Here is a 15,259-nt window from a genome sequence, read left to right as displayed (position 1 = left end):
AGCCTTTAAAATACCTGTAAGCAATCCGAAATAAGTCACGATGGTGCTTTCCCGACGACATAGGCACAAAGCGCCTCTAAAATGGCATCCATTTTTCATAGTGCAGACCCTCGTCACTCAGCACTGTTTACGCAAAAAAATGACATCGGTAACAGTGAACGCAGCGCAATCTAAATGTTGGAAGCACAGAAAAGGTTTCCTAACAGGTGTGGTAACAAACACTAGTGAACATGAGTCACATATAAAATGCGCACTCGTCCCGAGAAGTGTTCTTTGTTGAAGTAGTGGCTATGAATAAAAGTATAGGAGCCTAACCAGTTCGGCAGTCCTTCAGGTAGAGACGTGCTTTGGAAACCATGAGGAGGAATGTAGGTACAGCGCATTCCAAATTCTTTTTTTCTTATATCGTGTTGAGGCTCGCAGCAAATTTTTGACCGTACCTTGCTGTCCAACCGCCTGCATATATTTCCCCCTATTTCACTTTCAAGAGAGCGGATATGGCTCGTAAACTTCTGTGCAGAGCCTTATTAGATTTGTAAACTACTGCACATGTAATTTATTTAAAAGCTTTCGTACTTTGTATTCAAGAGAACTCAAAAGAAATTGAGGTTCTGCTATGAAATGGCTCCTAATGTTTATTTTTTCTCTCAATAAGTTTCTTTACTCTTTTTCTTCTTACTACAGAAACTTCTGAACCATCTCCTACTGTTAGAACAACGGAGTTATTATGCTTTGTTTTCGGTATCGCAAATCTAAAGACAAAGAATTTTAATCTTCAGTAAGATGGCCTTTAAGCCAGCAGCTGAAAAACATCTAGATGCAAAGTGTTAAAAAAAATCAACCGTTAACAGTGCATCTTTCCAGAAAAACGCGGCAATTTTTCGCAATAACTTAGTTAACGTACAAAACAAATGATGAGCTGTTCCATCACTGCTTTTTTTCTGTGAACTTTACTTTGTCTTCCCTGTCTAGCGCAGTGTTGAATTCGGTACTCCATTACGCATCAACCTGCGCGGTTTTTTTTAATGAGTTTGAAGCCATTGGAGGCTGGAGGAGGTTGGATCAAAACCCAAAATGCCACCAAGAGTAAATTTTTCTGAATAACGTTCACGAATTGCTTCTCGCAGAGCCATAAAAAACGAAATTGACTCTTAATCACAGATAAATTGAAGCCCTGGTCTACTCAAGTTCAAAACCGCTCAGTAGCAATATTGAATCCAAGGGAGGCAGGAGAGTGGCTGCAGGTGAAACTTCTGTAGGAGGGTCGTCGGGATTTGGACAGCCCTTGATGCCTCCCAGCAGAATGTCAATGCGAGGCTGGGCTGGTGAATTCTCCAGTGCGCTTTAAGGAAGCTGCAATTTGACTTGGCCAAAGCGATGGCACACGTGCTTACCAGTAGCGCCATGTCAGTTACCTAGAGGGCACCAGGCGCTTGGGGCATGGTGGCCTAACCAAACTGCCTGGCCTAGCTGCAAGCAGCCGGTTATGTTAGTGTCGTTGGTGCAACCTCCGAGAAGTACAGCAGCTTTGTCTAATCTTGACCACGGCTATAGCAACAAAATCTGCATTGCAGGTGTCTCTCCGCAGGCCAGCTTCTGTAACCGCGCAGGATTCTTGTTAAACGTGCTCACAATAATCCTTGCAGCTTCTTCTTCATTCCATGCTTTACGGTTTTCACAGGTCGTTCTGCAAGCCCGTTTGATTGCAAGTGATTGCGTGCGGTGTTCAAATGTAAGAGGTTAATCAGCCCCAGGAAATGGACGAACTCTTTAACCGTTATCAGATATGATGGTCTCTGGTATCCCAAAGGTGCTGAATGTGATGTGCAAGGCCTCGATTGTTAAGCATGCTGTAGCGCTTTACATGGTAAAGGCCTTAATTCACTTAGTGTGGTCGTTTCCTAATATCAGCAACATTTCTGCATTTTCATCCGTATTTGGATTTAAAGTTCGCTTTAGCGCCGCTGAATTAGGCAGTCAATGTGACTGCTTTGAGATGATACTCATTTGGAAACTAATCTGAAAGTTTCTTACCGTTACGACGAAGTAATTTTATTAACCTGACAGTATATCTTATCAGATAGAACCTTTTTTTTTCTTAGCATTCTGCAGGTATGAAAACTATCCTGTACCTTGTCCTCACTTGCACGTCAATCAAGGCCCAGACTAATGGTAAGTCCATTTACTGATCTTGCTTTTAGCTACTCAGTGAAATTCAAACTATTGTCCAAAAGGCTACTGAAAGTCACTATCACAGAGTACTTGAGTATAACTATTTTCCGGGTAGAGTTATTATAAGAGTAGCCCTTAAGAGAGGTCAAATGTTTAGACTTGCCATCTCTTTAGAAGTGCAAAGTAGATATATTTAGAGTCACCTTCAGCCTTCAATATACTAGTTGTAAGTGGACTACTTCTCCATCGTGTCTTTGCTCCTCATTCTTTTTCGAAGAGGACCTTGCTGTGGGCTAGTTGGTTCATACTGCTACGACACAAACTGACAAAGCGCAACGGAACTAGGACGAGTAGAAAAAACACGAAACACAGGACAAGCGCCTGTCCTGTGTTTCGTGTTTCTTCTACTCGTCCTAGTTCCGTTGCGCTTTGTCAGTCTGATTCTTTTTCGCTTGTGTGAGAAATGTGATGTTTAGCCTTGATTTGTGATTAAGGTACACAAGTTATTTAAAACCCTGTTAAAATGCATGAAATTACAACAATGGCGGATTCAAGAATGTTCTACAGGGAGATATTCAACTCCATTGGTACGTACGGGCAAACACAATTTGAAAACTTGTATTTCCTCGCGCTTAAAATAAATTTATTGTTACTACACGGACGCATGTGCAAAACCTATGGTTCTGAATTTTCCAAAGGTGACGTACTTAAGACAAGGTTAAACATGATTACTTCCGACATCAGAGGCAGCAGCTTCTGTGTTATTGAGGAATTTCATTCCTTATTGCGGTTACTCCACATTACATACAACAGCTCAATCACAAAGCTTTAACGGCTTTGCTAGGTCAGCGCTGTACTCAGCTTTCCCTGCGTCTTATGTGGTTGCAGGTTATAAAATTTTAGGACTGCCTTTGCAAGGATGTGCAAAATATTATTTTGATCCAGTGATAAACTTTCTCAGGCGTTGAAAGCCAAAAAAAAATGTTAATAACGCTGCTGACATTCGCTGTTTGCCTAAACAAATGCTATTATCTTAATATTTCATGCCGTAAAAGAAGTTCTGTCCTTGAAGATATTTTGAACGACTTCCTTTGTAATGTCCTTTAGGTTATAACAATCTTAGGTTATAACAATACAGAACGACAAGCTCTTGCTAGTATTTTTGATATGCTTAGGATAATTAGATGAGTATTTTTACATTGTGAAAATGGCCTCCCTTCGGAACGAAAGCTGTGGTGGTGGCTGCAAAAAAAAAAATGATGGAAACTGCAATATCAGGCATACAATTGTTGAAAAATATTGCAAAATATTAGAAATATTGCAAAAAATACATTTTTTTTCACTTTTTCAGTTCCTGCATTTGACATCAATATAGCAAGTAAGTACTGAGAACCTCACTGAATGCGGTATCATCAAACAGGGCTGAAAAGCGTAGTAGATCCTTGTGTGCCTTTCAAAAATTCAGCATAACTTAGCATAAGACTCTCATTCTTGTTTATATTACGATATAAATTTGCCATTTCTCTTTTCTATTTATCAGCAATGCTTTGATTACTTGTCGCAGAATCAAATATAACTGCCCCAAAAATCCTTCGCACCTGTAATCATTATTTTGAAGCAATCTGTTTCAGTGGTAACTTAGGAGACGTCCGAAAATTTACGCTTATGTCGCAATGTAGAAAACCTTAAAGGTGAAGATTCGGAATAAAATTGCATTTTCATTCATGACAGAAATAAATTTTTTTTGGTTGAATTCACAAAAAACTGCATCTATATGCTGAGTAACTAGCTTCATTCGGACTAAATAACACACAGACAATGTCTCTAATACGCTGTACACAGCCGTATCGTAGCACACACAACCGTGAAATTAGAGGCTTAGCGGACAATAGCAGGGGCAAAGCCCAGTTTAGGGGCATGACGCCCTTTTTTTTTATACGCGTTCCAAATAAAACCCACTGGTATTATCTCTTTTTATGCTGCGCGTGGTGATGCTGGTAAAATGAGAAGCAGGCAAAGATAAGAAAGATACGACAATGACATTTGTGACCACCAACGGGAATTTGTTTTTTAATTAGAGCTCTCGGCACGCTGCCACTTTCAGGCATTTTTGCTCTAGAACTGCTGGCAAGAATCTTTAATGCGGCAGCCTTTAAATTATTCTACATAAAATAAAGAATCTGACCTAAGCTGCTTTCTCAGCAAAAAAACACACCGTGGGAGTGTGGAGCCTATGCTGGCTAGCGGAAAATATCGAAAAAGTGGATCTGCTGATCTATCATCAGTGTTTAGAAAGCACTTTGTTCTACGTGGTGTTCATTTATGTACGTTAGTCTTTACATTTCTATAATGATTTAGAAGCCGACAGAGTACCACTCTTACTGCAGCAGAAATCGTTGGCGCAGATTATAGAGAGCTGTGCGCGGTCGTAGATGGCATTGGCGAATTGGGGGCGGGGTGCGATGCTTCTCAGAGACAAACAAGTGTGACATTTCTTTCTACAAGCTAGACCGTTCTTTATTTTTCATCGACTGTGTCTCTATATCTGGTTTTACGCTCGAGTGGGAGAGATTCATTAAGGGAGTATGCAGAATTAGTACTGAGCGCCCCGCTTGGTCTGCCCTTACAGTTTGTGAATTTTTTTGCTGCATGTAACTATTTTAATGAAAAAAAGAGTAAGGTTATAACGCTGATGGCTGCTGATTTTTAAAAACGGAGGGTGGTGGCACCGTGTTCTCATCTGCCTCACTTCATTCATCCTTCGTATTTGTTCGGTGAAACACTCTGCGGATTCATTTTCGCGGCTGTTTTCTTCTTTTTTAGTTCCTGGGCCGGTGAAGACAACAGGCAGTTGTGCATTCCATTATCTCTCCAATGGAAATGAAATGGTGAGAAGAATTTTGAGAATACTTTGAAACTAATCGGCAGCTCTGAGCTGGAGGTGCTAAAAAAGGGGTATTTACGGAAAGAAGGTACACTTTGAAATACGAAAAAATGATGTTGATTTTTGTCACGATAGCGGCTATTGTCTAGCGTTCATTGGGTACATATTTAACACGTGCTATATTCAGCGTATTCGTGATCTCTGAAACCACTGTTCTGAAAAGCGAATCGTGAAATTATTTCCCTCATATTATCATCATGGATGCTCGATTGTGGATATATCTGAAATTAGGACCGGTTCTGAACGGGCGATGTCCAGCGGCAAATTTTACTGGTGTATTATTTGGAGTGCTTTCTTCAATGCGTTGCTTTCCACAAAACATATGGCTGCAAAAGTTATTCCCTTTGTGTCTTAACCATATACACAAGACTATAACACACAGAGGGCGCTCCAGGGACGTCTGTTACATGAGGCGCGACCAATTTGGTCTGGGCTGCTACGGAAGGCTGCCACACTGACATACAGCTTGCTCAACAACATTTCTGTGAAGTTTTCACGATGGGCTGATTTACTGATCATGCTCCATGAACAAAGTCTTTTAATAAAAGTGTTCAAGCACTCAGCAATGGCTATGGCAAGCACCGCATTCATATGCCCCGCGAATGGCTGTGTTGAGTGTACGCAACTTTTGCATACAAAATTACTTATGTTGTGGGAACTCTTTCGTTCGCACGAGAAAGGAATTGCACACTAGGAAAAACCTTGTACTGGGCAGCATGTTTTATTGGTTTGGTTTATGGGGGTTTAACGTCCCAAAGCGACTCAGGCTATGAGGGACGCAGCATGTTTTAGGTGCGCGAGAAGGAATCTTAAAAACCTCTGACACGGCGCACACTCAAAAACAGCCGACATGCCTCTAATTCAAGTAACGACGCATCTGTGCGGTTCCCTACAAAAATATGCATGGGTGTCCTAGAACAAGGAACATCAGTCAACTTGCGTGTACAAGATTTCAATCGTTAAACGTATTTCGGAAGTTCGGGTTTTAGGAAAATTTTGAGAAGTGTTTCAGAGTTTTTTTTTACCCTCAACGCCTGTGCATAGAATGCTATACTTTACATTCCACTATCCACAGCTTGGGTGCTATCAGCGTAAAATTTTTATTTTGCTGGGCGGCAACAATATCGCAGTGTTTACATGTGGCTGACGTGGCGCTTGCGATCGTTTTTGTGCAAGAACCTGCTTATGACCCCAACAACTATGTAGGTTGATCCAGTTTCAACTTTTGACGGTGGACCCACCTAATTATATTGGATCACTAAAGCAAATTTCGGTTACTCTTCTTAAGTACGTGCCTGCACATTCTGATATTAGTTTCAAAATACAGACCCACTAGCTCTTCTTTTTGCGTGCCCGACGCACGATTTTGCGCAGTGCAGACACTGAATTCCTTAAAGGACTCAGGGCGTGAAAGAGTGTCATTGTTTTCCGAAAGCGCATTTCTGAAAGAAAGCATATTCTCAGCCTATTTGATTTCGGTGAGGCGACATTTGTGAAAAATAGCACGCATGCACTATAGCTGAGGCCAAGGTTGTTTTAATATGATTCCTTTTTCTCGCCCACCTGCCTACTGAATAGAAATATTGTGGCAGCCACGTATATGCCTCGTTATTTTCGGCACTTGCCACATTTTCAAGTTTTTTGGTTGCATGCAGTGAAAGGTTTTTTCCAGATACCGTATCCCACAGAGCAAAAACATGTTGCTCATTGCAAGGCGTGTAAATGAAATGATAATAGCCGTAGTAAATGTAGGGTGGTTATTTTAGTAAAATGTCACGGGCGAGGTAAAAAAATGCGTTACTAAAAACTGTGTGCCTCATAGGTTCCGCGCCAGAGAAAAGCCACAGTACCAGTATTTTTGAATGGAAAGGTGATGTGCACTTACCCCAGACATTACCTCGGCTACAGGGTGCCGGCCGCAAGTATCACAGGAGCATCATGATTTTCCCGGAAGAGAAGGAATCACTGAGCACGAATGTGTGGTTATTCAGTCGCGACGCCTTTAAAGAAGTGTCGCTGAGCGAGCGGAATATCCAGCTGAGGCTGCATCCCATGACATCCCTGAGAAGGGGCGTGACAGATGACGTTGCAGGGCAGTCTAAGACGGCTTCGCTCGTACGTAATCTGTGCTCTCGCCTAGAGAAAGGACAATCCCGATAAGAGAGCAACGAAATCTGTAAAAGAAGTGCAAACCACGAAAACCACACTTTTGTTGAGGTTATCTTCGAGGTGACGGCTTGTCGAGCAGCGACAGATTCGGGGAAGGCGCCAAATGACCCTTATTTGCATATCCTGTAATTGTACATAGTGTATATTGCAGACATAGTCCTATCCTTTATAACTATCGCTCACCCCTTTCTTTCCCTTTTCCTGTCCTTTCATTTCCGCTAACCGTAGCTCAGGTGCTTCAGGTTTCGATCGTAAATGCCGCGGATGGCTACCTCCTTTCTTTCTATTGGTATTTTTATTAATAAATAGCCACTAAGAGCCACAACTGGTCATGACTCATCCCCACCGAATACGATATGGAAAGCCGGCCTTCAAGAGAACCTTCACATGATGATGTAAAAACAGCCATTCTATAGCTACCCTGCGTTGGCTCCTGCACCACCAGCGTTGCCTATACGCTCCTGAACGGTGACGCCGTCGAACAGTGTAACTCAAATGTGCTCTGAAAATGAGGGAGGTTTGGCACCCATTCGCAGCTCGCAATTTTAAATTTAGAATTTTGTATTTGAAGAGCCATAGCTTTCACAAGGAAATTTAGCTTTTTATTCTTGCACAGAAAGCTAATGGCATGCTGTTTCGATGGCGATCGCTACAGGCCGAAAAAAAATGTCTCAAGAGAATTAGAGTAAAGCTTCGTTGCTGCAACGTGCACTACGTCATTCTAATTTCTCTTAGCTCTGAAGTCATTCCTCTGTGGCATATGTTTTTTTTTTGTAAAGTCGAGACCAAGGCGTTCTACAAGTTACTTTATAATAAAGTCTTGTTGACCAAACCTTGCACATCATATTCTGGGTTTAAAAATGAGTCTTTCGGTGGCGACACGCTTCTTGAAAAGTGAAAAAAACTTTTGACATCTACAAAAATGTTTTGCTTGCCTTATGCGGTAATAAAGCTGAAAGCACAGATATTTTTGATGCGGCATGCTATTTGAAACGGGTATGCTGTGTTAAATATTGTAAGACACTGTCTAAAGTGTATAGACATTGACCGAAATGTCCCATTTGAAGAGCAAGAGCACTGTTTGCATGAGGCTCAGCGTAAAGAAAAGTGTACTAAACGGGTGTGCCGTCGCAACGAATTGTTTATGTCGGTCGCATAGCAGACCTATATTTACTGTCGGCACCTGCTAGGTAGCCTCCAATGCTGAACAAAAGCGACTCCTATTAACCTTACTTCGCTATCTATGGCATGGCTGTACTCGTTAATTTGCTACTCTCATGGCACCATTTGGCCCTGCGGTTACCTGGTACGCTTTCCTTCGCTTTGATACATTACCGCTGTCCTACCAAAACGCCAGCTTATCGCCACAGCAATAGAATATCTCCAGAGCTCCAGTAGCAAAAATTGTTCGTTGTGCAAATAACAGAAAATACCTCAGGATGAGATGTTTAAGACGCGTCACATGCATGTGTTTGAACTTCACCCGTTATCTTTCTGAAAAACCGCAATTTATAACGTACACGCCATGTGCCGGCACATAAGTGCGAGAAGACATATTTATTCTATTAGAAGCCCTGCATAGCGTTGTGTGCCAGCCCGGCACAGAGATTATGTTTTAATTACAGGCGTAAGTAGAATATTTCTCACAAGAACCAAAAAATTACTCACTGCGAATGTCAGTCGTGCTACGTCTACTACTCAACGAAGTTCTTTGCCACAGCTTATCTCCAACTATACCTAGCTTGCAGCTGCTGCCCCTACCCTGCCTTCGCAATTTGCAAAAACTTATTCGTCCGGTCAACTGTGTGCCATGTATTGTTACGTGTCCCTTCTCTTGTAAAGCACAGCAGTAAAAAATACTACCTTATAAAATATACTTGCTTTTTTCTAGCCGGACAGAAGCTGGGAATAGATTTTATCGTGCTGATTTGGTCTTCGTGTGTCCTGAAGTATTTTTTTTGTTCTTGGTCAATTGACTTCTATGTGTGATACAGATGTTTTGTAATGAAGTTGTTCTGGTCTGACGTTTGGAATCCGAGGTTTTTGTGTGCATTGCTCCATGAAACTTTCCCCCCCCCCCCGCCTTTGGCCCTATATCAATTAGGGAGAGTATGCTGTTTTTCCAAAATAAAATACAGGTAATGCTAAACGTGCTCCTTGTAAAGTTCATTGCTCTAGTATTATCGGTATGGGCGTGCAAACATTAGTGGAACAACAAAAATGCATGCAGTCTTCAAAAAGAGCAAATGGCTGGGGTCCTAATCAACATTACTGTATTTAGCTAGCACAAAACGTAATGATTTCTTTTGAATACCACAAGCGCCATGTAAGAGGGCAGGAAACCAGGTGCATTAACTAAACAACGATTTATCCAATCAAATCAAAGGTTTCCAAGCTCTCGAACGAGAAAAAATTCAATATCAGATTAACGAAAGACTAAAGCGGTAATGGTTGCTTACAAAAACATCATTTTTCGTCAACGCTGCACATGAAGCACATGCATTCAATCTCCCTTCGACAGATGTTCAGGATGTTTTCTTTCTTTTTCGCAGAAACCAGCTGGATGCCGCATAGAATGCCCAGGAAGGGTTGATACGATAGCAGATGGGGCCACTTGCTACGTATGATATCATGCATGTTCACCTATTTATTGGGATATTGTTTTTACTTGAAGCGCGATATTTCAAATTTCTCTTTTGGCAAGATTATTTCGGCACACTAGTCACGTATCAGCAACCAGCCTTCGAGCGAGTGCAGAAGTTTTGACGCATTCATCGTCTTTGTGGTGTCCTTGAAATTTACTTGCAACTCTGGTTGTAAGCAGCGTTTTAAAACACTGATGCGCTTCTAAACACCACATATTTGTGCCGAGCACTAATTTCATGCAGCCCCTACCAGTTTTTTTTATGAAAACTTCAATGAAACTTGGGGAATGCCACTCAAATGAAGCTGAGACATCAGTAATTTTTTTCGGAATGCACTGCATTCCAGCAAACTGTTCCAGATCATGAAGGATCTGCGCAGAAGATTCCGCTTCATGGCGTGATATAAGCCTCTGAAAAATAATGTTATACAGTGCTGCCTAATATAATCCGAAAAACTGAAAGTAGTGCGAAAAAATCCTAGCCTCAATTAGCGTTTCGGCATTGTTTGCTCAATAGTATAGCCCTCATAACCACTTGCGAAAAGTTACGCCGTGTTACTAGATTATCAAGCAGCTCTATAAGCTCTGCAAGTAGTTATAAATGGCTTAACTGAGGTAAACGTATTCCTGTCCCTGGGAAAAGTATCCCTGCCCTTGTAAAGTATACGTGCCCTGGAAAACTAAAACGGTTTCAAAAACAAGTACCAAGAAAGAAACGGTTCTATGCTTGTACGTAATGAATAAGGGTCAGCGCCATAGGTATCATGCATAAGTCTGCAGGACAGAGCACCATGCAGGGAGAATTCCATGCGAGCCTGAGGCAATTGAGCAAAGGCTTTGCAGACATATAAACTAAAGAACACATCATATTCCGCGATATGTTTTGCTGCGGTATTTTTATGTACATGTCACCAACGGGCTGCTTCTCGAGGTTTTTTCTGGAGAGATTTAAAAAAAAAATTGAATGCCGCTCAATTTCATCCTTCAGAATAAACAAAAACAAGCACCTTCGGTGCCCTAGTTAATTTTTCTTACGTTCTTTTACATAACTTTCATAATGCAAATTCCAGCTCACTACTTGCATTTAATAGCACTGAGATTCGAACAGTAGGCACAAAAGATCGGAAAGTTTGTCCCCCGATCGAACAGCCGAAATATGTAGAAAACGATGCACTTGGACAGTACTAACTGGAATATCTGTAAAGGTTCATGGCGTCCCTTTTTGAGCGTACATATTATAGCGCGGTAATTTTGTTTAGATCAATCTGAAGAGCTAATTAGGGGAAGAATGTAATGACAAAAAATACGTATCGAGCGTCTCCCAAAATACATCACTCCCCTTAATACTGTCAGCACCATAGGGAAAAGCATCATCATTGTCAGCAACAATTGTATTCATCAGCAGTCATCATTGCAATCATCATTATGATTGATGCCGGCTTGCCAAGAACCTTGCTGCGTGAAGTGCATAACAGTAGCCACAGGCGATGCATCGCAGCCCTTTCTCTTTGATATTTTCCTCTCCCACTGTACTTCCATTCTGTCTGCGCTCCTCTTCGCTCAATTGTCTATGCCGCAACCGATCATGGCGCGCTACGCACCGTCTAGCGAATGAGGTGCGTGATCTGTTGGTTTGTCCATTATCTTGCCTCAAGGGAATAATAATACTCGGGTAGCCGGTCGATTCAGAGGGAGCGAATAGGACAACATAGTTTCGAGTGTGCCATCTAGCTGCATTATCTAAGAACCACGCTCTTACATCTACCACGAGAAGCTTTAAATCGTTTCTTTGACGGTTTATAAACGAATACAGTAAGTAGCCAAAGCAATAAACAGTCACATTTTAAAGATTTATAAAGCAATGACACGGTTTGCTATGCGTGTACGCTGCACCTTCTCGAGCATAGAGCATTTATCTAGTTGAGCTCGCTTGGAACCACTATAAAGGCTGTTAATTTTTTTTTGCCTCCGCTACGCGTGAATTTAGCAATGTAGGTAATCAGATTCTTTTGAGCAGTGCTTGTGCTACGGCCTTTTGTTGCAAGTAGTGGCGAAGCGCATTTTTCGTTTTATTGATTTCTAACTGCGCTCAAACGCATTCACAATTTTGTTGTGATTTATCACAAGTGGTGAAATTCAGCTCAGGCGCAAGAATACATTCGCTAGTCGCGATAAGAGTGAGAGAATATGGTGTATGTGCATCAACCATACATTCGGTTTTTGGGCCTAGCATTTATTCGCGTAGAATGGGCTATATCTCGTCCCCTCGCTTTTAGAGTGCCCTATTCCTTTGGGAGTACATTGAGTGTTACTGATATTTTGCATTGATTGGCATTAGTTTTTCTTTATATGTAACGCATAGAGCTATACAAGCCTACGTCTGAAACCTGTAAATGTAAAATTTATTTTTTCAATACATCATAAGCCTGACAACCAGCTGCACCCACCGTATGCCCGAAAGGTACTTAATTTCATTCGCCCATCTAACATTCTGCCGCACCCTGCTACGCTTGCCTTCTCTTCTGATACAATCCGTTGCCCTTAAGGACAAACAGTTATCTTGTCTTCGCATTACCTGTCCTGCCCAAGCCCACTTCTTCCTCCTGATTTCGACTAGGACGTCATTAACTCGCGTTTGTTCCCTCATCCACTCTTCCCGCTTCCAGTCTCTTAACGTAACACCTATAATTTTTTTTCCATAGCTCGCTGCGTCGTCCTTAACTTAAGCTGAACCCTTTTCGTTAGCCTCCACGTCTTTGTCCCGTAGGTGAGTACCGGTAAGATACTAGATTACCGAGCAGCTCTGAAAGTGCTGCGACTAGTTATAGGTGGTTCCACGTTAGATAAAAGTGTCAAATAACTGCCCTTGGTAAACAAAAGCGGCTTCTAAACATGCTCGCTATCAAAAACGACCATGACATTGATGGAGAGAAAATGATCACTTTGTTTTGGTAGCAGGGACGTAATGGAAGCCAACGTTCTATATTGAATTTACACTCTCTGCGCAGCGCACCTAAGCGACCATTTCAACGTGCAATTCGCTATTTTCAGGCCCTTCCCAGTGACTTCATCCTTGAAACGAGACCATCAACGCAGCGCATGTGTCCTGTAGGAGTGTGCGATACCGGCGTATGTAAACCAACCGGCAAATACGAGCTCTGCGCTAATGAAAACACTGAGAAACCAAAATAAAATCTGGTGGTAGTATGAAATGTTTTGTCCTCCAATCCGTTCGAAGAAAATACCATAATTCTAGACATTGGCCTTGAGCCAAGATAGGGTAAAAGCAGTAACTTTAACGCATTGTCTGGCCGAAAAACTGCAGATTTGGAAAGGCACCACTGATTTCATATTTTCGATGACCGACAGTTAGACACAACAGGTGGGACTCAGGTCTTTTAAGCTGAAGGCTTCTGTTTTTAAAAGCAGCCAAATGTAGCCAATGCGCTTATATCGCCGCTGAATCAGCCGCCATGGAGAACACTACAATAGAAAGCTAACCAACTATGACTTACACTACGCAATATTAATCTTCAATATACGGTGCCACGTGACAAATTATTCATGTTCATTTTCTGCTAAATCTACTGGCTACCTGAAACGTGGGTGCGTATTTGTATTGCAGTCGCACTCAAAATTTCCGCAGAAATTATTGCCACAAGTCAGGTTTGATTTTGTTCCTACGTTCGATTTTGATCACGACAACCTGCAATAAACCACGCTTCGACTCTGCTTTTGACATCGAAAGCAGCGTCTTGCAAGTGCTTTCTTTTGTGTGGAGAAGAGGGCAAGCTTTATAAGTGTTGTTTTTTCTTTATATTTTTCATCGTGTGAGTGACTGTTGCTAGTGGGAACACGTCAACTATTTTTACTGAGCCGCCGTCAATCTTATCCGCGAGTGCTATGCAATCTCCTCGCGCTGGATATTTGGAACACGTGTCTTCTCTCGAGTCGATCAACATGTCCTTCCCTGCATATTTACCGCTATCGTCTTTGCAGAGTGCAGTCGCAAAGGTTCATGGAATACATTTTGCAATTTCAACCAGTTTTGAAGTACTGCGCAGGCCTCTTTCGCATGGAAACGCCCAAGTCGCACTTCGAACAATTACAACAGTCCATGTAGAGGCGTTTAACGATGTTATATTGATCACAAAGCTTAAAACTAATATAAGACCGTTGTACATTTGTCTAAGTAGCTGAAAACTAGTGTGAAAAGCGAGCCAAAGAGCCATCTAAAAGCACCCGGCAAGTCAGCGAGACGCCAACGTAGGGTTTTTGACGCCCCAACGCTCTTTAAAACAACGAATTTGAGGCAAATTTCCACCGACAGCAGTTTTGGGAGAATTTTCCATGGGCATGCCGTACATGATCACTGCCACAATCAGATTGGCGACGTATAGGACACGTCATCTAGAAGTGGTAATGTGGCTAAACTTTTTGCAGTGACACATTAGCACCGCTTCAGTGTCGAGGTCGCAGTGCGCACAGAGAAGCATGTTCGTTGCAACTATTTCCGATAACAAGGAAACTGGTAGCCGATTTAGTTCTTGCCTGCGTGGTATTGAAAACAATGTGGAAGACATCGGATGTGTCGCCTGTGTTCCATCCGCATGTGCATGTGCTGCCTGTACTCCAATATTCACACGCCACTAAGTTTATTTCTGTTAGTGCTGCAATTTTGTTGTCGAATGTGCGTCAGCTCAGAGCTAAGCCGAGTCAACTGTGCGCTCATTTCTTGTAGTGCCACAACCAAACATCTGAGTAATGAATACGTGTTGTGCACTGAAAAACAGCAAGCCCAGGAATGTGAAGAACGCGGACAATAGCGGAACACTTGGCAAGAAGGCTGAATCGGTTAGTGAGTGATCTATCAGCAGTGTGATCATAGTCCAGGAAGAAAATGACTCGCGTTAAGGCGTAGAATTGCTGCTAGCTTGAATATATATCTTATATCATCCAGGCCATGCAACACCACCCTCGCTTTGTGCCTAGAGACGTTTGCGTCGCTCTCAAAATTGCTCATTCATCCTTCTCTCTACTAAAATCATACTTATTATACAGTTATTCACACTGATATTACGCTGCCGCGTCACGGCGCTTAGTGTGATTTCGTTTTGTACTAGATGAGGAGGAGTACTTACCTGACGTGGTGAGAATGAATAGGATCCGCGTCGAGCGTTGCAATACCAAACGAAGAAGTTGTGCAATAATTTGGCTGTGCGTGGTAACACGCTATGCATAGCGAAAGCTTTGCCACCAAAGCAGCTCCTTCCTGCCGCTAGCTACCTTCGCCCGCAGAAGCGGCTTTGTGGTTGTGCTACTAATGACGA

At 42.2% G+C, this 15,259-nt stretch overlaps 1 protein-coding gene across 2 annotated transcripts; it reads left to right on the top strand.

Moving 5' to 3' along the window:
* Positions 1-280: 280 nt before the first annotated feature.
* Positions 281-13,141, top strand: LOC144118748 (evasin P1180-like). 2 transcript variants are annotated; one of them, XM_077651590.1, is made up of 6 exons: positions 281-368; positions 2,103-2,172; positions 3,524-3,550; positions 4,996-5,060; positions 9,838-9,906; positions 12,981-13,141. In XM_077651590.1, the coding sequence occupies exons 1-6, from the start codon at positions 357-359 to the stop codon at positions 13,119-13,121; spliced, it is 384 nt and encodes a 127-aa protein (XP_077507716.1). In that variant the 5' UTR covers positions 281-356; the 3' UTR covers positions 13,122-13,141. The 2 variants fall into 2 exon arrangements, with proteins under 2 accessions (XP_077507716.1, XP_077507717.1); XM_077651591.1 differs by having other exon boundaries at positions 285-372.
* The last annotated feature ends 2,118 nt before the right edge of the window (positions 13,142-15,259 follow it).

This window comes from Amblyomma americanum, chromosome 2, assembly GCF_052857255.1.
Source record: "Amblyomma americanum isolate KBUSLIRL-KWMA chromosome 2, ASM5285725v1, whole genome shotgun sequence".
NCBI classification, from domain to species: domain Eukaryota; kingdom Metazoa; phylum Arthropoda; class Arachnida; order Ixodida; family Ixodidae; genus Amblyomma; species Amblyomma americanum.
The sequence above is the reverse complement of the archived record's forward strand: the minus strand, read 5'-3'. Positions and strand labels throughout refer to the sequence as shown.

Bases quoted from the DNA above. Each gene is read 5' to 3' on its own strand.
- LOC144118748 (XM_077651590.1), top strand. The intron at 2,173-3,523 runs GTAAGTCCATTT...TCACTTTTTCAG, and splicing joins AATCAAGGCCCAGACTAATG to TTCCTGCATTTGACATCAAT. The intron at 3,551-4,995 runs GTAAGTACTGAG...CTTCTTTTTTAG, and splicing joins ATTTGACATCAATATAGCAA to TTCCTGGGCCGGTGAAGACA.